At 43.0% G+C, this 25,609-nt stretch overlaps 1 protein-coding gene across 2 annotated transcripts in view; it reads left to right on the top strand.

The window, feature by feature from the left end:
- The window catches only part of Gab2 (GRB2 associated binding protein 2), a 143,298-nt gene that overhangs the window by 80,561 nt on the left and 37,128 nt on the right, over window positions 1–25,609 (top strand). Inside the window, exons 1-2 of one of the 2 annotated variants that reach the window (XM_087901403.1) lie at window positions 9,012–9,331; window positions 19,965–20,265. In XM_087901403.1, the coding sequence (XP_087757529.1) occupies window positions 20,004–20,265 (262 nt within the window). In that variant the 5' untranslated portion in view covers window positions 9,012–9,331; window positions 19,965–20,003. Of the gene's footprint in view, window positions 1–9,011; window positions 9,332–19,964; window positions 20,266–25,609 lie in introns of those variants that run through there. The other variant, XM_087901402.1, reaches the window with a different exon arrangement.

The raw sequence follows: 25,609 nt of genomic DNA, 5'->3' as shown, positions 1-25,609 counted from the left end.
GCCCATTCTCTCCTTAGGTACATGCCTGCAAAGGTCATAGGACAATGTACAGGAAATTGATTATTTCCTGCTGTGTGGGTCTCAGTATCAAACTCAACTCATCAGTCTTGGTAGCAAGTTCCTTTATTAACTGAGCCATCTCATGAGACCCTTTGGTTTTTTGTTTGGTTGTTTTTGATTTTTAGAATTTATTTCTATATTTCTAATATGTGTTTTCTGGTTTCTCCTTCTTAACCATCACAAGATGTTTCATATTAGAATAACAAGTTGTTTATTGAGCCTGGCAAACCAGATTTGAGACTAGATAAATAGTAAGTAGAAGTTTAAATCAAGTTTCTTTTTTACACATTTAGCATTACAGATACTCAGTTGTATTGGTGAAGTCTCTAATGGTCGCACACCTCCTTTAAAGCATGCAGACAATTTTGTCAGCCTAGACAGTCTCTGAAACTTGTCTTGGTGATCATGTTCCTGACATGAGCATTTTATCAGGTATATTTCTAAGGGGCTTATCTTTATACTTGTAGAAGAATGTTGTCTACTTATGCTTTATTTCATGTTTTATTTCAAATCTTGGAAAACTGATTTTTTTATTGCACAGTCGAATGTTACTATAAATTTGTTTAAATTCTGTTCAATGTCATAATTAAGGTTTGCACCTAATTCCCTTGACTAATTTACATATCTTAGATAGTAAATACGCAATACCGTAATTGAAAATCTATTCGTGTCTTATGCTTAATCTTACCCTAAAACTAAATTAAAAAATAATGCCTGCATTATTTCTGTACTGCTTTGTATGCTCCCTTAGGGTACTGTTAAATTTCGGTAATATCTTCCCCATATTTAAGTTGTATGAAATTGAGTTCTCCAAAGAAACGACCAGAGAATGAAATGGTCTTACCTGAATAAAAGGTAAAAGGAGCTTCTTCTCGAATTGGCAAGGTCATGGGGCCCGATAGCTGATCGATGTTTGGTGGAGGCGTGGAGCTTGGCTTCTTTCTTAAGAAGTGTTTCCTGAAACACGCTGAACTCAGTCTACTTGGCCAATGTACAGGAACACCAATGCCTTCTAACTGTTGGGGTACTCTTTTATTGGCTGTTGTGGTGGTTTGAAAGAAAATGGCCCCCAAAGGGAATGACGCGATTAGAAGGAGTGGCCTTATTGGAGTAAGTATGGTCTTGTTGGAGGAAGTGTGTCACTGTGGAGGCGGGCTTTAAAGTCTTATATATGCTCAAGATCCTCCTAGTGAGGCAGACTACTTCCTGTTGCCTGTTCAAGATATAGAACTATCTGGAACCCCTCCAGCACCTTGTCTAACTGCATGTTGCCTGCCTTCCTGCCATGATAATGGGCTAAGCCTCTGAACTGGAAGCAGGCCACCCCAATTAAACATTTTTTCTTTGTAAGAGTTACTGTGGTCTTGGTGTCTCTTCACGGCAATAGAAACCCTAACCAAGGCGGCCATTATGTATGATCTTTAGTACTGGCAAGTATTCTGTCCTTCTGTGTCGCTCCCTTTATTGATTCTGTCTTTGCACATACAGACAGAAATAGGTACATACCTATATTGCTTCTTAGCTATGTTGCTTAATGGGAGAAAGTATCCAGTGTATTGACTCATTTTCCTCATAAAAATCGATTGAAAATTTCAAATAGCTAGTGTTTGCATCAGTATGGATTCTTCAGAAAAATGGACTGATAGGATGGATGAGGTGTGTAGTAACACAGGACTAACTTAGGAGAACTGAGTCATAAAGTCATGGAGGTTAAGAAGTCCCATGACATGTCACACATCCCTCAAAGTCAAAGAAATTTTTTTCAATTGATATCAAGAGCAAAATGAATATATGCATTTATTGTCAATTAAAAATAAAATATTAATTAGAAGACAAAAAGGCAAGCCAAGATTGAAACAAAAAATAGTCCCCTTTAAACACACACACACACACACACACACACACACACACACACCTGTGCATACAGTTTATGTTAATTCTAATGATAGACTCTTTACAAAGCATGCAAGAACACTTCTTAGGGATGATTTTATATGAATGAGTGCTTTTCCACATGTCTGTTTTGCCGTTGTGTATGCATGTGCATCATGTGTGTTCTGGTACCTACAGAAGTCAGGAGAAGATGTTGGCTCCCATGATAGTTAAAAATGATTGTGAGTATCTGTGTGGATACCGAGAATCAAACCCAGGTCTTCAGTCAGAGTAACAACTCTCTTAACCACTGAGCTGTCTCTCTAGCCCCAAAAAATCTTGTATCATTCAGTAATATGACAAAATAGAGAAAGGAATCTGAAAACTTTTTTATTGTTTTTATTGTGCTATACATTTTCTCCCCTCCCCTCCCTTCCTCCCTCTCCTCTCCTCTTTTACCCTCTCTTATGATCCCCATGTTCCCAGTTTACTCTGGATAACTTGTCTTTTTCTCCTTCCTATTTCAATCTGTGTATGTCTCTCTTAGGATCCTCTTTGTTGTCTAAGTTTTCTGGGGCTGTGGATTGTAGGCTGATTTTTTTTGCTCTATGTCTAAAAATAACTTATGAGTGTACATATTATATTTGTCTTTCTGGGTCTGGGTTACCTCACTCAATATGTTTTTTCTAGATCCATCCATTTGCCTGCAGATTTCAAGATATATATTTTACCGCTGAGTAGTACTCCATTGTATAAATGTACCACATTTTTTTTTATCTGTTCTTCTGTTGAGGGGCATCTAGGTTGTTTCCAGGTTCTGGCTATGACAAATAATGCTTCTATGAATATAGTTGAATGCATGTCCTTGTGGTATGAATGAACTTCCTTTGCATATATACCCAAAAGTGGTATTGCTGGGTCCTGACGTAGATAGTTTCCTAATTATCTGAGAAATCGCCATGCTGACTTCCAAAGTGGCTGTACAGTGCTCACTACCACCAGCAATGGAGGAGTGTTCCCCTTACCCCACATCCTCTCCAGCATAAGCTGCCCTCAGTGTTTTTTATTCTGGCCATTCTGACAGTTGTAAGGTGGAATCTCAAAGTTATTTTGATCTGCATTTCTCTGATAGCAGATCCTTATCTTTCTTTAAACATTTGAACATTTCCTTAAGTGTCTTTTAGCCACTTGAGACTCATTTGTTGAGAGTTCTCTGTTTAGATCTATACCCCATTTTTCTATTAGATTATTTGTTCTTTTGATGTCAAATTTCTTGAGTTCTTTGTATATTTTGGAGAGTCCTCTGTCTGGTGTGGGGTTGGTGAAGATCTTTTCCCATTCTGTAGGCTGTCATTTTGTCTTATTGACCGTGTCCTTTGCTTTACAGAAGCTTCTCAGTTTCAGGAGGTCCCATTTACTAATTGTTTCTTTCAGTGTCTGTGCTCCTGGGGTTATATTTAGGAAGTGGTTCCCTGTGCTAATGTATTCAAGTGTACTTCCCACTTTCCATGAGGTTAGTGTGGTTGGTTTTATGTTAAGGTCTTTGATCCACTTGGACTTGAGTTTTGTGCATAGTGATAGAACAGATCTATTTTCATTCTTCTACATGTTGATACCCAGTTATCCAGCACCATTTATTGAATATGCTTTCTTTTTGAAATTCTGACTAGAGCAATAAGACAACAAAGGAAGATCAAGGGGATACAAATTGGAAAAGAAGTCAAATTCTCACTATTTTCTGATGATATGATAGTTTACATAAGTGACCCCAAAAATTCTACCAGGGAACTTCTACAACTCATAAACACTTTCAATAATGTAGCAGGATACAAGATGAAGTTTTTAAAACTTTATCTTGTATAAAAAAACTTTATACAGATGATAAACAGTCTGAGAAAGAAATCAGAGAAGCATCACCCTTTACAATAGCCACAAATAACATAAAATATCTTGGGGTAACTCTAACCAAACAAGTGAAAGACCTGTGTGAAAGAACTTTAAGTCTTTGAAGAAAGAAATTGAAGAAGGTACCAGAAAATGGAAAGATCTTCCATACTCTTGGGTAGGTAGAATTAACATAGTAAAAATGGCAATCTTACCAAAAGCGATCTACAGATTCAATGCAAGGCCCATCAAAATCCCAGCAAAATTTTTCACAGACCTCGAAAGAACAGTACTCAACTTCATATGGAAAAACAAAAAAACCAGAATAACCAAAGAAATCCTGTACAATAAAGGAACTTCTGGAGGCATCACCCTCCCTGACTTCAAACTCTACTATAGAACTACAGTAATGAAAACAGCCTGGTATTGGCATAAGAACAGACAGGAGGACCAATGGAATATAACTGAAGCCCCAGATGTCAATCCATACACCTATGAACACCTGATTTTTGACAAAGAAGCTAAAAATAAAAGTAAAATGGAAAAAAGAAAGCATATTCAACAAATGGTACTGGCATAACTGGATGTCAGCAGGAATCTGAACTCTTAAGATGGGTGAATTTTATTGAATACAAATTATATTATATTATATTATATTATAATAAACAGGAGCCGTTCCAACTGCTCGCTGAAGGGCTGGAGAATCACCTGTGTGGGAAAGTTTGTTAACTATGTATATACTCCAGCAGTCAGTCTACATGAAATTGGGGTTCCACAACGTCAGGCCATTTACCTGATCACCTGACGTCGTCTTTGAAATTAGGTTCAGTCTCTCCTACCATGCATTGAATGACAACCTGCATTTGCACCAATGTGGCCAGTGAGGAGAAGCAGACTCCCGAAGAGCCCCTTTCCTGGTTCACGTGTGCCTTGGAAGCACTCTCTATGATCTGCCCATGGCTGGCACATTGCCTTGTACTGTATTCGGGTGACAAAGGTGTCACTCGACTGTGAGATACGCCCATGTCTAATGCTGTTTGGACACCTTAAGAGTCTCTCCAGAAGCTCTCCCTTACATAAGTCAGCCTCATCTTTGCCTGAAGTCTTACGGTATTATAAGCGAAACAGGCCAAATATGGACTTTACATAGATGAGAAAATAAAAGCCAGAGTAGGAAACTGTTTTCCTTCCCAGGTTCATATTCTAGAGACAGAGCTAAACTGTACCCCAAACCTCCAGACTCCTGAGCCACTCTTTCTCAGGACCACAGCCCAGCAGCCATCGCCAACAGCTTCCAACAGCCCTTCTATATTCTACACTAGATTCATTTGAGATTTGTAGCCATGCACTACTGGGACTGAGGATCCAGGGCACCTACTTGCAGTTTTGGATAGGTTGATCCCGATCACAGCAAATGTTAAACGCTGCTGTTGAAGACGGAGCACTCGCAAAGGGATTATGACAAGACTGGAACACAGATAGTACTTCAGAAAATATCGAGTCTCATCTGGGGATGGGGGTTTGATCCAAGAAGTCTCTGTTCCCAAGGGAACTATTTAGCTGTATTTATGGATGTTATTTGTCTGCCTTTCACTTAACTTTGCTTAGTTCTTCATACTAACCTTTGCTTAATTCAGTTTTTAAAATATGACTTAAGTCAGATCATTCAAGGACATGTCAGTGGTTTCCCTCAACAGAACGACCTTCATTTCTAAAACTCAAATGACTGGCAACAGCTTATGTGTTTCTTTGTCAATGGGAGAGGTAATTCCGTTAATGGGTTTTGAGTCCTCTGCAGGAAGGTTGACCTGGTCTTTCCAGAATCAATCTCCTAGAAGGCAATGTAATTACTGAAGAAGGCTCTTTGGTTTCTCAGATGCCATCTGTTCCCCTCAAACGTGTCAAATGCACGTGGACCCTTGGTCTTTGACGTGGTCGGGGCAGAAATGGATAGAATGTGTTATAATAGCCTTGTCTCAGAAAGATAGCTGGGATTTTCTTCCCGTGTGAAAGTCATGACGTAGCCCACCGAGCTGTTTACGCTAGGAATGTCAGGTGTTGTTTAAGCTAGACACCGTGGAGTTTTCCGTATTCTTCTGTATCCCTTGTATTCAGTTCACTGCCTGGTGTTGCAGTCTCTGAAATCTATGCTGTGTTATCTTTATTTTGCCACTGTCCTAGTCCAAACTGCCATTCTTTCCCCAGCATACTTCAAGTTTAAGCATACTTCTATTCATACTCTGAATGAGTTCCTCTCCCCGTCAATTTCACCAAACCTGGCTTTATACTTCAAGACTAGATTTTTAAAGATATATTCATTCTCATACTCATAAGTTTTAGATTCTGTATTCACTAATTGGTCTTCTCACTACATTTTTTAATCCCTCAGATCAATCTATACCATATGCCTGATGGTTTGTGCTCCTTGGAAATTCGTGTATTGGAATCTAATCTGCGATATGTTAGTTTTAGGGGATGGGCCCTCAGCCAGTGACTGGGTAGGTCAAGACCAGTCACGGACGGTATTCATGCCATTATGAAAAGGCTTGAGAGAGCTCACTGAGTACCCTTTACGTTGAAAGTGCTGTCTCTCATGAACAGGACCCTCAATACCCAAACTGCTGATGTCTTGAATTTGGACTGCCAAGCCTTTAAAACTGGGAGCCATATATTTGTGTTGTTGGTGAATTAATCCAGTCACAGGTATTACGTTAGATCAATGCAAGTGGACTAAGACATGACCTTCCCAGTCAGTCCTAGACTACATGTACTGAACCGTGGAAAATTCGAGCTAGCTCACATGCATTTTCCCTGCTCATGTGGAAAAAGACAACACCCTGCTTTCTTATTTAACTCTCACACTACAGAGAAATGTTTCTTTCATGGTCTATTTAGTACAATATTGTGCGTGTGTGTGTGTATCAGTGATTTTTATGCTTTCTGTTAGTGGTTCTTGAGTGCTTCCAAAGCTGAGGTGTTATGTCATGTGTGTCTAAGCAAAGAAGACTGGGTGTGTTTAACTGAGAAAGGAATTATGTCCAATAAACTTTTCTTATGCTGTTGACCCTGAGTTTTGTGCTAATAAGTCAATAATATCCATATTAAATAAGTAAAGTGTCTATGAACAGAAACACTGAAAACAAGGTGAATTTTTTTAAAAGGTCACTAGAACTGGGTATAGTGGTGCATGCCTTTAATCCCAGCACTTGGGAGGCAGAGGCAGGCAGATCTCTGAGTGCCAGGCCAGCCTGGTCTGCAGATGGAGTTCCAGGACAACCAAGGCTTCACAGTGAAACCCTGCCTCAAAAACCAACAAGCAACCTAAGTACAGGCTCACAGAAGCCTAATACTCTGCCCCCCTAGGAAAATGACTCCGCAGCCACAGTTCATCGCACTGACCTTATTAACCGTAACTTCCTCAAGGATCGAGTCAACCTGACTCGTTCTCCTTGCTTGAAAATTTCCCCTGTAGTATTTTTTTTTCCTTCAGCTGGTGGAATGTTCCATCCTTTAAGATCCAACCCAAATATCATCTCTGCTGTAAGTTTCCCCATCTCTCCTAAGGCAGAATAGGGCTCTGAGGAAGAGGAAGGTTTTTATACGTAAGAGGAAATCCATGAGAAAGGTTTAAATGAGCATCTAGCGATCTAAGCCCACAGACCCGAGGAGAGACCTGGCTCAAAAGTGAATCTGATTTAGGGCTCACATTTCACCCGCAGTCATTCCTGCCCTACTACCCCACTCCTGTCCACCGTCATCCCCACGAAGCTTGGACTAACCGACTTCTGATTGTCCTCCCTCCCACTTCTTCACCACACCTGGCACAGGACTCGTCCTAGAACTCTGCTCCCTCTGGTTAACTCTTCCTGGGTGGCAAATCGCAATCTCTAAATCTCGAACCCAAATCATCACAAGCCCCTGTGCAGGGGTTGAGAGCGTGACCTGACATAGAAGAACATGGTGCTGGAGTTGGGTCTTGGTTGTGTGCTGATTGCTGAACTAACCGCCGTGGTTCACTGGAAGTTCTTGCCCTGGTTTAGGCTCTACCCACTACAGACTGTAACTGGTGTGTTTCTGCTGTCTGTGCGGTACCACCTCACCCCGGAGACATGTGGCGTTACTCTGGCAGGTCGTCGGCTTGATTCGCTTTTCCTGTCTTGCCAACAGAAAAGCAGACACTCTCTCCTGCTCCTCTGGTGTGACTATCACTGTTATCTAGTACGCTATGAGTCCTAATTACCGCGCTCAATGCTGAGATAAAGAGAGCCCTGACCTCAGCGTAACAGTCTTGTGATTAGACACAGCTAATTCTGTGTTCATCTGGAGGCCGAGAGAGCGTTTATAGGAAGTAAGTCGGGGGCAGGTAACCGTGCTGCCTTCTCCTGGGGGCTCACCTCTCGGGTTAACTTCGCGCCGAGAGCTAACACCCGAACTCTGGTGGTCTTCTGTCATCATCAGTTAACTGGACACTTGACTATTCTCCACGAACTCTATGGCCGTGTTCCTCAGACTTTATCGGGAGTTTGTCTCTCTCTCCTCCAGCTCTTTCTGGGCTAAGAAGATCTGAGGCTGTGGTGTTTGCGAGTTGTAGTCTCTGAGCTCCCCCACCCACCCAGTCTGTGAACTGGGAGGTATATTTATCTTCCCTCCTTGGTTTAAGAATTAAATCTGATAAGGGTCAGAAAGCACAGGGCACGTTGCAGGAGCTCAGGAAACGCTTCCTTTGAGTCCCTCACAGTATGACGTCCCAGGGGTCCCCAGCAGCTGAAAGATCCCTAGGAGAGCATTACCCCCAGAACCTCTGCTCTCGGGAAGAACTCCTCCAGGAATCTGCTGTGTCCCTGCTTATACTTGGTATGATGGGACAGAAGGCTAGCCTGATGGGCTTTACACTAAAATAAATTAGGATATAATCATACTCATCAGTCTGATCAAGTCTGCTGTGCCTACGACTGCTTAAAGCAGAATTCCAACCCTGCCGCTACTTGGAAGTCTGCAGGGTGGAGGTAGGTTTAGAGTTAGCTATGGTGATTTTTTGTTTAAGAAAACAAGGAGATTTTTAGAGATACACTATTTTGTGTTCTATCTAATAGAGTGATATATTGATAAGTGGTGGTCTCTGTCAGGTTTCGATGGGCTATACTTTTCACTTGACAGGCACCTCCCGGCTTCTTGGCAGTTTTTGATTTCACCTTCATCGGAAAGAGGGAAGTTTAAAGGACACACCCATTTCTAGAAGTCATGCAAAACTCTCTTCCAAGAAATGCGTTGCCCACTCTACACCTCCAGCCACAGGATCTGGAGAAAGATGATTGTAGGCGCTGAGAACACTTTAGCCAACAAAGAAGAGTTCTGTTATCTGTGGTGCAGTACCTAAGGCACGGCCGAAGATTGTGGAGTTCTAGAAGTATTTCCAACTGCCAGGGAAGAAAGTGATAGAAGGTCCTGCCTAGCCTGGCTATTCAGAAGAACACATCCCTTGCTTCCAAGAATCTGAGTAGTCTGGTTAAATAAGGTACTGTGATATCAGATTGTCTTAGCGAACACCAGTTGGAAGAGACTCCGGTCTCTCGTCCACGTGTTAAGCACGCTCTCCGAGAACACCCTCTACTGTCCCTTTCATCCCGTCCACTTTACCTTAGTCTGGGGCTCAGCAAACAGCCCTGAACCACTCTTTAGGAACAGTATTTCCCGGAGATCCATTTACTCATAAATTGCTATGTTCACGCTATTGTAGATTTGAGTAATTGTAGCGAAGACCGTGTGCCTTAAAGTGCTGTCTGCCCTTTCCAGGGACTTTGCCGGTCACTACTCTAGGCTGTCCCTTTTTCAGAATTCCCAGTGTTAAACATTCTTTATTTTACATAGAGGTCTAAGAAAATCCTTAGTACTTCAAAAAGAGCTCTATTTTCTTTGGTATAGTACTTCAAACCGAACAGGAGAGTCTGGAATTTTGGAAGTAGTCTGAACCAACAGTCTCCTGTGACCATGTTGGTGCCTGGCCTACTTGTCATCAGAGAGGCTTCTCCAGCAACTGATGGAAACAGACGCAGACCCACAGGCAGAGTTCAGGGAATCCTGCAGAAGATGGGGAGGAAGGATGGCAGGAGCCAGAGGAGTCAAGGGCAACACAATAAAACTCAACTAACCCGGGCTCACAGGGGCTCACAAAGACTGAACGGACAACCAGGGAGCCTGCGTGGAACTGACCTAGGCACTCTGCATATTTGACAGTTGCTTAGCTTGGTCTTCTTGTGGGACTCCTAACAGTCAAAGCAGGGCTGTCTCTGACTCTCCTCCTGGCTTTTGGAACCCTGTTCCTCAGACTGGGTTGCCTGGCCCAGCCTTAATACAAGAGGAGGTTCCTAGTCTTCCTGCAACTTGATATGCCATGGTTGTTGATACTCATTGGACGCCTGCCCTTTTCTGAGTAGAAATGGAGAGGAGGAGTGGGTGGGGCGGGTGGGTTTGTAGAGAGGAGATGGGAGAGGGGCTGGAAGGAAAAGAGGGAGGGGAAACTTAATCTGGGATGTGAAATAAATAAATCTATATTTTTTTTAAAAAAAAAAAGAAGTACTTTTAGTTTTCAGGGCTAAAGCTAAAAGGATCTTTAGGAAGATCTTCCTTAAAACAAAAGAGAACTAACTCCCCCGTAGGAACTAGTCTTGTTCAGCTTTAGCATGTGGAATAACCTAACACCAATCGAGTTCTTGTTCCATATGTAGAGCAATTTTGTACCCACTACACTCATTGGCGATGCCACAGAATCTCGCTGGAGGCTGATATATGAGAATTTTTCAAAGTCCTTCACCAATAGAATACCTAAAATGTTATTTAGTCACCCTAAGTCCCAGTTGGGGTCTATTTTAATTTTCTGGTTGCCAAAGAGCGGTAGGAGGAAGTCGTGACTTTGTTCTACACAGTTACAGACATAACCCAAAGGACGGAGAGGACCACATGATCTGCTCCCCACTCAACGGCAGGGCAGCAGAAGTGGAGCAACGTCCAGGTCCCCTGTACCCACAGCTGCGTCCCTGTGGTCTGGGTCATTGTGAAATGGTTTGTTTCCTGACTCGATTTGGGTACAAAAGGAAAAGAGTCACTTCTGTTTCATCAGAGCGAATGGTGATAGCTACTTGATGCTAGACGCAAATCCTAACTTTATTGTATCTATATCTATCTACTTCTTCAAGCTCTGACTCCTCGGCCTTGATTAGCACTACTCTATTTATTTATTTCGTGTATTCATTTGGGTGTTTTTTGAGTTTGGCTTTTCTGTTTTGGTGTTTTGTTTATTTGTTTGTTTGTTTGTTCTGAGGAGAGGTCTCAACTGTGTTGCCCAAGCTAATGTTCCCACATCCCATTATCCTCACTTAGGCAGCCATTTTCTCTGACCATAGAAAGCTGGAGCAATGACGTCTTAAACAGATTGGGGTTTGTTGTTGTTGGAGTTTTTTGCCTTTTGTTCTTTTTGTCTCGCATTTATTTTTCTTTCTCTGGCTCACCTTCCTCATTGCTCGATGACCACTGTTTGACAAGTAGGTGCACAGCACGATTTAACATTTCTTGCTGCTGTGCACTTTGGAGTAACTCCCAACACCGATAAAGGTAAAGCTTCCTAGGGTCCTTGCGGGACCTCCCAGCTCTGCTTTTCCTCCTTCCCGCAGCCAAGAGACTCAGGGAATTTTCCAAACCTGTCTTATCTTTCCCCATGCTCAGACCTTGTTTGTACCATGCAATCTTTTCAAAGAAAAGCCTCTCTCTCTCTCTCTCTCTCTCTCTCTCTCTCTCTCTCTCTCTCTCTCTCTCTCTCTCTCCATGCTTTATGAGCTCCCTCATGTTTATAGTTGTCCACTTCTCTCTCCTCTTCCTCCCTCCCCTTTCCTCCCTCTCTGCCTCTGTCCCTAGAAGTCTGAGTTCCTTTTTTGGGGCTCTGCTAGGATACTGTGTCTCTCTTTATGATACACTTAAAACCCTGCTTCTTCTCTGAGGGCTATACATAAATGTCTTATCTTCCTGAAACTTTATAAATATTTTAAGTCACTTAAAAGGATCATTGGTGTCTTGCAAATCCTCTTTATCCCACATAGCCCAGAACACAACTCATCTTTGTTCTCACTGACTATTTAAAAAAACAAACAAACAAGTAGATTTGTCATAAGACAAAAATTTCCACGTATTTACCTTTTTAAAAAACATTTATCTTTTATTTGAAGGGGAATCTGTGTATGTTCATGCACATGTGCACTAAGGACCCAGAGAGGCGGGGTCAGATCCGCTAGAGCTGGAGTTATAGGAACTGTGTGCTGAGAACCTAACTCCTGTCCTCTGGGAAAGTGACAAGCACTCCTCACTGCTGAACCATCTAGCGCTTTATTTACTCTTTAAATATTTTATCGCTTTGACATTTTGCTCTCAAATCCATGACTCATCTTTTCTTACTGTTTAGTTAGCCTGTTTGTTTTTCATACGAGGTCTCTGTGTGTGGGCCAAGTTGGCCCAGAACTCATAATCCTACTGCTTCAGCCTCCTCAGTAGTAGATGTTACAGGCTTGTGCCCGACTCCCTCCCCAGGCCCTTTCTACCTGGATACCCAGTTTCTCCAGCACTGTTTGTTGAAAGGGCTGTCTGTCTTCCATTGCTTGACCCCTTTATCAAAAATCGATGGGAGGCAGCAAGATATTTCAGTGTGTAAAGATGTTTGCTGACAAACCTGGCAACCCAAATTTCATCTCCAGGCCCTACATGGTGGAAGGAAAGAATCGGCTCCTGCAAGTTGTCCTCTGGCCTCTCCACATGCATTGTGGCACACACGCCCACCCCCTAAATAAATGTAGTAATAGGAATACATAAAAATTAGTGAGTATAGCATTTGGGTCTAGTTCTCAGTTCTCTGTTCTGTTATCTTGTTCCGTGTGTTTGTAGCTTTCCCCTGCACACATAGTCTTGATTGCTAGAGACTAACAAACGTTTAGAACACTTGAAATATGTGCACTGGGGCTGGACATGACTTTAATGGTTCAGAGCACTGGCTGCTCTTTCAGAGAACCCAGCTTCAATTCTCAGCATCAACATAGTAGTTTACAGTCAGCCACGACTTCAATCCCAGGGTACCCAGTGCCCATTGCCCTTTTCTGGCCTCCAGTGGCACCACGCACATAAACACACCTGTTACACAGATATTTAAACACTCATAAAATAAATAAAAAATTTTAATATGGTGCCCTGATTCTATCCATTTTAATCTTCTTTTCAAAAATTGCTTTACCCATTTTCATCCTTTTTTCTTTCCATATATTATACTACAGAATAAACAGGTCTACATCAACAAATCTTTTCACTGAGATTTTAATAATTATTATGGTAAACATATATATACATATACATATGTGTATATGTATATATATATAGTTTTAGAGGATGTGCTGTATTGATTCTTCTAGTCTGTGAACATGGTATGTCTGTGCAAACGTCTAAGACTACTTTGACTAATTTTGTCAACACTATATGGTTCCGGAATGTTTATGTCCTGCATGCACAATGCTTTGTTAGACTTAGACTTTTCATTTTTAAAATAGGTGACTATAAATGATCCTGTGTGTTTTTTCTTCTTCTCTTTTTCCTTGTTTTCGGTGCTGAGGGCCTTATTCACGCTTACCACTGAGCTACCCAGCCAGCTCCGATGTATATTTTCATTGCCTGTGCTAACAAATCCACTGCTAGACTACAGAATAAATAGACTAGAAGCAAATAGACTTTTTTTTTTACTTGTCTTGTATCCTGTGACCACCATGTTCCAGGAAGTCTTTTGCAGTTATTTTTGGATCTTGAGCATAAATAATCGTGTCATTTGAAAACAGGACAGTTTTTTTTCGTTATCTTTTGTCTTTGTCCTGTTTTTCTGGTCCTGGTCCGTATGCTTCTTATATGTGTTTCCCGCTTTGCGTAACTAGAACATCCAGCTCGGTGTTGGAAGTGATTGTCTTTGTCTTGCTTCCAACTTTGTCGGTCTTTCAGAATTCACTATAACCTATAATATTAGATATTGGCCTTTTTTATGCAATTCATCAGATTCCACAAGTTTAATTATATTCTTATTTTCTAAGCTTTTTAAATGAATGAGTGTTTTTTTTCTGCATTGATATAGCCTTGCTTTCAGTTTTAGCCTTTCTATGTGGTGATTATATCTATTAGTTTCAAATCAGCTCTCTCTCCTCATAATAAGCCGCACTTAGTTACCTGGCTCTTTGGGTTATTGAATTTCACTTAAATCCATAATCCACTTTAATTTTTTTTCAAGATCTTGTGCATATGAGAACGGTCCTGGGAAACTTTCTTTTAACATCATGTTCAGGACTCATGTCCCATATTGTCTCTGCATTATGTGTCCGTTTCCGAGAGTAATTTTTTGTATCTGGGTCATGGGGATTTTTGGCTAACGCTCCCAAACCCCTTCATAAATATTTATCATGTACTCTGCTCAGAATCGTAATCTATATATGTGTTCATTTTGTTCTCTCTTCTGTGATCCTCTTACTCGCCTTTCTAATTTTCTGTCTTAAAAACTTATTTTTTAAATTACACCTCTTAGAATGAATAAATTAATGTTCTCGTTGAATGAAAAAAAAAATTGCCAGTACATCTTTGCTGAGTTCCCATATGCTCACACTGTGCCAAGTGTCTGGTGGCTGCCACACCCAACCTAGTAGCCTCAAAAGACTTAAGGAAATAAGAACATTTCAGTTGTTTAACTGAAATGCAGATTTGGAGAAAGAAATTCCAAAGTCCAAGGTATTAACAGTTTGGGAATCCAAAGTTCTTGCTGTATCTTTAGCATCAAGCACGGTGGTTCTCAACCTAGGGGTTGGTGAGCCTTTCCCAGGGTCACGTATCCAATGTCCTGCATATTGGATATTTACATCACAGTTCATAACAGCAGCAAATTTACAGTTAAGAATAGTAATATTTTTTTGTGGCTGGGGTCACCGCACTTGAAGAACTGTATTAAGGGGTTCAGCGTGTGTTAAAGGGGAAGGGTGAGAAGCACTGCTCTAGGACAGGGCCTGGAACATAATAAACGCTAAATGAGTATTCGCTGTGTGGACAGAGGTGAAAATACCAAGGAACAGAGGAGAGCAGTTATGGCAGAAGAGGGTTGTGAGCTAAGACAGCGCTGCCCGCTGCCATGAATACATCGGCATTTTGCAAGCAGCCATTTATTGGTCTGGACTACTTCCTTGGAAGAAGAACCTGGGAAGCTCTTAAAGTATCTACAGCCAACCTCCTTTTCTTCTTCTTGAGGTGTCTGTGTTTGTTCACGTGTGCATCTGCACATCAGCGATTTAGGGATAGCCCTTTCCAAAGAGACGGGCACTGAAGGGGTGCTTCAACTCCAGCAGCAGCTGACCTAGGAAAACTATTTTATAATGTACCCATGGTATTTATATACTGTATAATATATATTGTATAATATGCTGTATATATACAGTGTACATATAGCTGTATATAGCACCTGCTGGATGCATCTATACAAGTATACAGAGTTTCACAGTGACCAGGATGATTTTTATGTGTCTATAGTCATACGCCTTTTGTTTTTATTTTCCTCAATATTATTATATACGGTAATACCTCAGTTTTCACTTTTAATTTAATCTAAAGTTTATCAGACCTCATGTATATTTCCCTTGACCAAGTAAATGCCATAAGGACTTTATGCTAAAAAATAATCAACTAATGAACATATTTATTGTTCATGCTCTATGTGCCCAGCACTATTCTAAATATTGTGACTATAATATCGGAGTAAGGAGGTGTGTTGGTTAATTTACCTTGACCAAGGCAATTATAGAGGAGTTGGCTTGTGCTTATGACTCCAGAGGGATAAAAGTCCATCATGGGGGAAAACATGGCAGCAGGTGACAGGCACGGTAGCAGGAACAGAAAACTGAATCCATGTATCTTCAAACCCAAAACCAAAGCAGGGAGATCAAACTGCAGGGGGCAAAGCTGCAATCTCTCAGAGCCAGCCCCCAATGACACACATCCTCCAGCAAAGTTTGCCGAACTTCCCAGACGGCACCCCTAACTAGGGACGAAGCATTAAAATTTCGGAGTCTATGGAGGACATTTCTCATTCCAAACCCCACAGGAGGGACCGCAAATGAGAAAGCAAGGGTCTCTGTGCTGATGCTGTTTACATTCCAACACGTGAGTGCAGACCGTCCACAGGGCTGGGCTGGGGTGACCACTAAGACCAGGAAAGCCAGGCGAGGGGAGAGGTGGGAGGGCAGGAGCGGTGTCTTCAACAGTGTGGCGTTTGGATAAGCACTTGGAACAAAGAATCAGAATGGGGACACTATGAGAAGAAGGTTCCAGAGAGCGGGAATGGAATGGAGATACTGAAATGAGACGTGACATGAGGTTCGGTTCGGGCCTACCAGGCTGTGTGAGTCAAGTGTTTGTAATACCCGAGATAGTCAACTATAGAGAAAAGACAGAACACTAGCCCTGGGTCCAATGCTCAGCCAATGAAGAGGGGAAAAGAGGGTCACTTTGAACCACAGTTTTAGAGGTTTGGGCTGGCCCTGTTGTTTTACGCTATAGGAAGGAAGTACCTATGACACAGGAAGCACATGGTAGAGCAAGCTGCTTGTGTTAGACTAGGGAGCAAACAGAGAGAAGAGAGTCCCACAGTCCCTTCCAAGTCATGTCACCAATGACCTAAGGCCTCTCTCTTGGCCTTTTTACTTAGGAATCCCACAGCCTCCAAAACAGCATTACAGGCTGAGACCAAAGCTTTGGAATCACATAAGACCCAAACTGTAACCTAGGCCAAGGGGCCGTCGTAAGGAAATTGGTTTTTACTTTGAGTGGACGGACAGTGGTTCCATGTGGAGAAGTGCCAGTGATTCTGATTTACATCCTACCCTGCTTTCTGGCCTCACTTTTGTGACTAGATTGTTGAATAGAATCGTGAAGGGTATAAAAGTCAATGCAGCTGTGAGCTGGTGAGGCGCTGCATTTGCTGCCACACTGGTGACCTGAGGTCAGTTCTCAGTAGGCAAGTAGTGGAGGGGAGAACTGGCCCCTCACACACACACACACACACACACGCATGCACTTGTGCATGCACACACACTGTAGTGTGCACACCCTTCATACAGACAGACACAACCACAATGAAATCAGAGAACAACGGGGAAATGAGAGATGCTTTGAACTTGTTCACTGACAGAGTTTGCTGATAGGTTGAATGTGGAGTGTGAGAGTAGCTGACTTTGACACAGGAAGGATGTTACAGCCATAATTAAGATGGAAAGAAGGTAGGAAAAAAAAGAGTCTGAGGGATATTAGAAGGTCAAATTTTGGAGGTAGATAGGCGGTCTGGCAGAGTCTCGTTTGACTGACAGCAGTCCTATCTTAGCCAAATGCTGAGATGGCAAGCGTGAGCCACTGAGCCTGGCTAGAAGTTCGATTTTTAACATACTAGTTTTGAAATGCTTGACCATGGAGACTTTGAAATGCTTGATCATGGCGAGCTGGGTATAGGACTCAGGTTCCTCAGTCAGGGCTAGGCTGGGGGCTGACACTGGGAAATTGCAGCAGATAGAAGGCTCTGAACCAGTGGTGGTTGTAGAAGCAGGGCTTCTGAGAGCTGAGCTTAGGAACACTCTAGGGCTTCGCGAACAGGAAAAAGAAAATACAGCACTGGAATCGGGAAAGGCAATACCAAGTGGACAATTGAAAGTGGATGCCAAAGCCCACTGAGGAAAGATTGTCAGTGGCGGTGTGTCAATAACAGACCTCTGTAAACGGTGCCTGAGAGATCACAACAAGGTCCAAGATGCAAGTTAGCATCACCGAGATCTTCAGGCCTTCGATACGTTATCCGGGGAGCAGCCTGGTGAAAGTGCCGTCACATAGGAGGAAACAGAACAAGTAAACATAGCATGATAGAAACTGCTTGAAGCTTAACTGAAGGAGTTTGAAAAGCTGAGCCATAGTGAGAGACGAATGTAGAATCAAAACACCTTTTACCTGTCTTCTGAGATGACGGAAATGGTTCTAATGGGGAAGGATGAAGCGACTACCCTAGAGAGGGCACAGTTACTGCAGCGATGCTCCAGGGGAGTGAGGGAGCCTGTGCCTAGGGAAGAAGTCTGCTGTGGATTATTAGGAGAGCCACTGTGCTCTCCAGTACCACGGAGCATGCCTGTGGAGGCAGGCGCCTCGGTTAAGGTGGCATCAGATCTCTTTTGATTGTATTTCCTCTTAAAATGAGAAAGGAGTAGAGGTTTTGGAGGTATAAAGAGATCAGAGATTATTGCCAAGGAGCACAAGGAAGTCCTTGGCCAGGCCACCAGAATTGTTGGGCATTGCGAGTGGCCCGTGGGAAGGCTCAGGGAAGCCGGTCTGCAATGAGCTCTCTTACTTCGCCCCACCTCGCCTGACTGTCATCAAGTGAGAACAGGCAGAAGAGGCAGAGCCGTAGACTTAGCTGGAGGTTGGAGAAATGGAAAAATAAGCAAAGAAATATAAGGAAGGGTTGGGAGAATTGAACACTGAAACAAACTGAGGACAAGGATGAAAGGCGAGTGTGTGGAGTGTCGTAGAATTAGTTCAGCTTCCCGGAGGCTGAGAGAATCGTCATGATGATCGTGATAATGAATTATTGACATTTATACTACTATGAGCTCATTTGTATTTAAAAATAACCCTCTAGTGCTGGAGAGATGGCTCAGCCGTTAAAGGCTAGGCTCACAAATAAACAGGGTAAATGGTCGTAGTGGTGGTTATGATTCTCATTTCATAAATAAGGAAAGATCCAAAGAAACAAGTAACTTAGCTGAAGAGTCATGCAATGTGTCTGCAGGAGAGCTCGGACTCGACCCGAAGCTCCGCGGCTCTATTTAGTTTCTGGTTGTTTGGGGTTTGTTCTCTATCACCGTGCGCCAGTTCTGCTCGGAGTTTACCCGGTCCTGTTGACGAGATGTGGTGTAGGAAACAGCACAAGCATGTACGTAGCCAAGGTTTAAACTGTGTAATATAAGATAACATAAGAAATGCATTCAGTCAGTAATGTAGATAGAATGCTTGACAGGAGCAAAGAACTACCACGAGCCTCAGGGGAAACTATGCCAGTCCACAGGACCGAAGAAAAGAAAACGCCCTGGAGGTAGATGCTCGGAGAATTCCCACCAAGATTTCTCAGCAGTGATCCTTCAGTGACATCGTAGTAAGAGCATGCTGTAGAAAGTCAGGAACTTTGTTTTTCCTGCTGCCTTCATATGACGTTGTTGCTTTCACTCACAGAGCTTTAACCTGTGAGCTGAGATTTGCATGGTTTTGCAAGAGCTCCCTGGCCTGGCGTTTATGAGTATGTGTCTAGACTAAAGGAAGAGTTGTGCTCCGCCTGTAGCCCTGCACTAGCGTGTCCTAAAACCATCTTCCATCTCCAAGCTGAGACATCTGAAAGGGGGGGGGGGGATGTAGGCCACAGGTGCCTAAAAGGTCTAACAGCCCCTAGGCCAATAGGCATGGGTCCAGGGGGTGCCTGCTGAGATTTCCAGGTTCTTGTCTAGGGACACAGGTTAGTGATAGAAGACACAGTGAGAATGGAGTGTTTGGAGAGCCAGCACAGGCCCCAGGCCCTCTGACCTTGACAATCTGGATTCTTTCTAGGTAACCAACAGCACTTTCCTTCTTCCTGATTCAGAGACTTGAGTCTTGGGGGTTTGTTTTGTGGGGACCGCTCTTGTTTTGTTACATGTAGCCTATGGCCACAAGTTCCCAGTCTTCCTCTGTCAACTGGCTTCTTTTATGTGGTAATCTTAATTCCTTAGTTACATATTTACCTGGTGGAGCACAAATGCCGTGACACACATGTGGAGGTCAGATGATAACGTTCATCCTGTGTAGGTTTTAGGGATTGGGCTCAGATCATTCGGTGTGGTGGCAGGTACCTTTATCCACTGAGCAATCTGGTGGGTCCCTCCTATGGTGATCTGAGCCTTTCCCATCCAGGCCTCACCCTCCCGTCACACCCACCCTCAATCTGTGATATGCCAGGACCTGATGAAAGCTTTGAAATGACATGCCATGTTCTCCTTCTCCTCCTTCTTCTTCCCGTGGCCCTGGTGCTTTAGGCCTGGAAGAAACGCTGGTTTATACTGCGGAGCGGCCGGATGAGCGGCGACCCAGATGTTCTGGAATACTACAAGAACGAGCACGCCAAGAAACCCCTGCGGATCATCAACCTGAACTTCTGCGAGCAGGTGGACGCGGGCCTGACGTTCAACAAGAAGGAGCTGCAGGACAGTTTCGTGTTCGACATCAAGACCAGCGAGCGCACTTTCTACCTGGTGGCCGAGACAGAGGCCGACATGAATAAGTGGGTCCAGAGTATCTGCCAGATCTGCGGCTTCAACCAGGCCGAGGAGAGCGCAGGTAAGAGAGCAAACACGGCCCCCGCCGCAAGGGGGCGCTGCTGAGACCTCGGTTCCTCCAGCCAGGAGAGCCAGCTCTGGTCGAGGTTTCGTTTTTTTGGTACAAGATACTTACAAATGGGGAGAGCGGAACAGAGTTGGCCTCATACAGAGGGACCTCCTGGTTCTAATAATGCTCCGACGGGGAATCAAGAAAGGTCAGGGTCACGAAGGGGCTAACGGTATTTCAGGTGTTTCGATGCTGCTACCGTCTGTCAGCCCTGAGCCATTTCTCCCACCCCTGTTTAGCACGCTGTCAATCACGCCAGGGAAGAGCTCCCTTTGACCGCACTCTGGACCATTTCTGTCTGCTATCGTCCATTCAGAGCACCTTACAGTTTGCTTGCTTGCTTCTTAGGCATCCTTTGTGGTTATTGATACATAGTCTTATCTTTGTATCCATTTGAGGACACATAAGAGGATGAAATGCTGAGTTTGTGTTTCAGCTTTGAGAGCCCTTTTTTAAAAAGTACCTCATTTTGTCTATCTAAGGTTTATGTGGGAGGGGTGTGAGTACTCATTCATGCACATATAGCAGCCAATGGTGAGCACTGATCATTGCTTCTGTTGCCCTCTACTCTATTTATTGACATGTAAATATCTTTTCTTCTGTAAAATCTTCTCACTAATTTTAGGACTTGCTAGCATCTCGCATTTGTAAGTCATGACTGTGAGTCTTTAATTACAGAAGTTTTATGACTTTTAATAAATTACAGAATTTATTAAATTTTACATAATTACATAAATTACAAAAACTTTATAACTCTTTTATTACAAAAGTTTTATAGCAGCATCCATAGTCTCAGTTCCTTAATAAAATACAGTTAGCATCTTCATGTACATAATATTCTTAGCATTCAAAGGTGTAGTTGCCTCAGGAGCAAAATATAAAAGGAGACTGACCCAGATCAACTTTTGAATGACTTACACTCTAGGAAAGCAGGACAGAATGCATCTCTCATCAAAAGCAATTCACTGGGCTAACAAGACAGCTCCACAGGAGAAGTATCTGCCGCACAAGACTGACAACCTGAGCTCTGTCTCGGAGACTCACGGTAAAAATAACTAGCTCACAAAAACGTCCCCTGACCTCAAACTCCCTATAGCGTCCATACTAACAGTAATTATTAGTTTATTGTCATTTTTGACAGTTCTGGAAACTAAACACAAGCCCTTTGGGTCTAGGTAGGAACTGTACTACTCAGCAGTACCCCAGCCCTTACCCTTTTTTCTACAAAGCGAATGCAGTTTACTCAGATCTAGAAATAATTTAGAGGTTCTGATTCTTCATGTGAGCACAAGTAAAGACTCCAAAATGATAACCTATTCTCTAAGTAAATGACATGCAGGTGATAATTCAAGTTTACTACTCATAAATCACGGAAGGCAGTTCTCTCCCTTCATGTGCTATCACCCATTCAAGGAGATGTGAGGTTGTGTTTACATCACCAAACTGGCTGGTAATGAACATTTTGCTAGTTTATTGTATAGTTCCAAATCATGTAATTTGATTTGTTACCATGTAATTTGAAATGTTAATGATTTAAATGTCTAAATACCAAACACCTGTTTGCAGTGGGCACTAGAACAGGCACGGTTAGCAAAAACAGTGATTGCTCATACCAAATAATTAAATGCAGAGTCCCATGTCAGGGCCTCTCAGAGAAACATGGAGATAATACTGAGGATCTCACTGTGGCTGGTGCTGAATTGTAATTTGGAAGAATGGAATAAAAACCAGAAGTTAGAAAGGTCTGGCAAGGCAGTTACAGTCCAGAGCACAGTTAGTGAGGTCCTTATTCAGAAACCTGGGAAACAGCTCACAAAACAAACACCAAGGGTCTGGGGAGATCAGAAGATAGTTTGGTCAGTGAGTTCCGCACAAGCATGAGGACCTGAGTTCACTGTACCCACATAAGAAGCTGGTGTGGCAGTAAGTGTTACGGGGGGTGAGGGAGAGAGAGAGAGAGAGAGAGAGAGAGAGAGAGAGAGAGCAGATCCCTGAAGTTTGCTCACTAACCAGCCTAGCTAAATCTGTGAGAGGCCCTATCTCAGAAAATGTGGTAGAAAGGGACTAAGGAAGACACCTAACAGCAAACGCTGGTCTCCACATGTGTAATGGACACATCCATTTGCATATGCACAGGCATACACACAGAGAGAAAAAAAACATATTTGGGCTGGACAGTGGTGGTGCACACCTTTAATCCCAGTACTGGGAGGCAGAGGTAGGCAGATCTCTGTGAGTTCAAGGTCAGCCTGGTCTACAAGAGCTAGTTCCAGGACAGGCTTCAAAGCTACAGCAAAACCCTGTCTCGGAAAACAAAAACAAACAACCAACCATATTTGGGCATGGTGGCTCATGTCTTTAATCTGAGCACTCAAGAAATTAAGGTAAGAAGATAACATGAGTTTGAGGCCAGGATGGGTGACAAAAGCTAGACCTGTCTCAAAAATCAAAGCAAGACCGGGGACAAAACTCAGTGAGTCAATCCTGGTGACCTGAGTTCAATCCCCAGAACCCAAGCTGGATGTGGTGGTGAGCATTGTAATCAAAGCACAGCTATGGGAAGTAAAACCCAAAGAGAGGAGAGTCTTCTGGAAGCTCACAGCTAGCTAACCTAGCTATGGACCTATGAAGTGGCAGTGTGAGGGGAGAGAAAGTCACACACACACACACACTCTCACAAACTCATGCACGCACGCACGCACGCACAAACATGCACACACACGCATACACATGCACGCACGCACACACACATGCACACACACCCTCAAAACAAGTTCTGCCTCAAGAAACAATCCACATACCCAAGGCTCAGGGACCATCACAGAAGAAGTGGGGTAGAAAAATGGCAAGAGCCATTTTTCCAAGATGGATTTGACTATTTAAGATTATTTTTCTAGTTTGGTAAAGAATGTGATCGGTATTTGGATGGGAATTTCATAGGTAGTATCAGTATTTTAACTATTCATTCTTCCAAGCTTTGAATATGGGAATACTTGTATTTTTGTGTGTCCTTTTTAGTATCTTCATTGGTGTTCTTTAAATTTTCATTTAAGGTGTCCTGTGTTTTTTATCTTTAGAGTCTTTGGTGCTGTTTTGTAAGGTTTATATTGATCATGAACGAGATTGCTTATTAGTGATTTTTTATTGGTGTGTGAAAATCTTATGGATATCTGGACTGGAGAGATACCTTAGTTGGTAAAATGTTTACTTTGCAAGTGTAAAAACCCATTTTTAGACACCCCCATGGGAAAGCCATGTATGATGGAGCATGCCTATAACTCCAGCAGTGCCCAGATAAGAGGCTGAGACAGGAGGATCACTGGAGCTTGTCGACCAGGTAGTCTAGCCTACTTGGCAAAGTTCCAGGTCAGCGAACACTCCTGCATCAGACAAAAGGCAGGAAACACCTGAAAATTTGTCCTCTGACCTCCACACCTGAAACACTTGGGTGGGAATAATAAATTCTGCTTTTTGAAACGCTTTGGGGTGACCTTAATTCATAGTAACATGTCACATCGTTACAAATAATTAGAAGGAGGGACATTTAAAGACTCCAAATGAAAAGGAATGATAAGTTGATAGAAGCAATGAGCGTCCCAATCTCATCAGTAAAGCAAGGGAAGAGCATAGGCAATGTTTGCGGGGCGACAGATGAACGACTACTTTGTCATCAACAGCTTTGTCTAAGTTTTTAAGTGTTTGTTTATCAATAATAATAAATTCCCTTAACCCCAGGCATAATGGTACAAGACTAGCACCTGGGAGACAGACAGGAAGACTGAGTTAAAGGTCAGCCTGGTCTGGGACTGGAGAGATGGCTCAGTGGTCCTGAGTTCAATTCCTGGCAACCACATGGTGGCTCACAACCATCTGTAATGAGTCTGGTACCCTCTTCTGGCCTGCAGGCATACACACAGAAAGAATATTGTATGCATACATACATACATACATACATGTCAGCCCGGTCTATACCGTGAATTCAAGGTCTCATAGGCTATACACAGCAAGACTCAAAAAGAGAATGAAAAGTAAAATAAAAGACGTATTCCCTTATTCCTTAAGTTTTGTTTTGTTTTGTCTGAAACAGGATCTCAAGACACGGCCTAAATTAGCCTTGAATTTCCTCTCCACCCCGGCCAACCTCCAGCTCTCAGCCCCTCCTGACTCCGTTCCCGAGTGCTGGGATCAGGCAGGTGCCACTGTGTTCAACTCTAGTTTTTAATCATCATCATTGTCATTTTGATACAGATACTTATTCTGCTACCCTACCTGGCTTCAGCCTCCCAAGTGCTGGGATGGCAGACATGGCTGCCACACCTCCGTTTAGCTTCTTTTTGAAGGTAAATTATTCTATTAGATATCTGGAGATTTCATTATAGAATCATAGTTGTCTCGGATAGAGTTGAGGTTTTTTTTTTGAGACCTTTATAAGAAAAGCCATAGCTTCTCTTCCTTCTCACGGGAGTCTCTAGTATGCTGCAAGCTCAAGTTACATAGCGAGTTATGGTCCAATTAAGTTTTTTCTTTTTAACTTATTGTTGTGGGGGAGGGCACATGTCAACTTTGAGCTGGTTCTTTCCTTCTACCTCTGTGTGGATTCTGGGAATCCAACTCACATCCTTGGGCTCGCCTGGCAAGCACTTCACCTGCTAAACCATTTCACCAACCCTTCAGAAGTTAAGTGGATTATACTCAGAAAACCCAGGAAGTGTTCGTAGATGAGAGCTGGGGCCTGGCGGGAAGCAGAAGTTATCACCTGACCCTGCATCATTCAATCTCTTTATTTCTGTTGTCTTCCTTTTCTTGTCTTCTCTTCCCTGCCTACCTCTCTGTCATTCTCCCTCATGCTTCCTTTCCTTTTTCCTCCCTCTATCCCCACCTTCCTATTTCCTTCCCTCTTTTCCTGTCTTTCTCTCGTGTGATGTTGCTTTGTAGACCAAGCTAGCCTAGAACTCATAGTCCTTCCTGCCTCGGCCTCCCAAGCGGTCGGATGACAGCTGTGCATCCCCACATCCACCTCCGTTTATGAATAAGGGCAGTGTGTAATTTCTCCTTACCAGGTAGCGATTTCAGATCCACAGCACTTAAAGACTCTTTCTGCCACCCACTCCGGACCTGGGCTCAGTGCGGTGAGCTGCCCAACCAGCGGCAGCCCCTGCTCTCCTGTTGGGACCCGTGTCCTGGCATCGACACCCACCTTAGGCATAGAGCACCCTGAGCTCCCCCAGCCTCCCCTTCAGCAGCTATAAAATGGAATAATTGCTGCCACGGATGCTCTGAATATAGAGACTTTAAA

Source organism: Myodes glareolus, chromosome 24 (genome assembly GCF_982192425.1).
Source record: "Myodes glareolus chromosome 24, mMyoGla1.1, whole genome shotgun sequence".
NCBI classification, from domain to species: Eukaryota; Metazoa; Chordata; class Mammalia; order Rodentia; family Cricetidae; genus Myodes; species Myodes glareolus.
The sequence above is the reverse complement of the archived record's forward strand: the minus strand, read 5'-3'. Positions and strand labels throughout refer to the sequence as shown.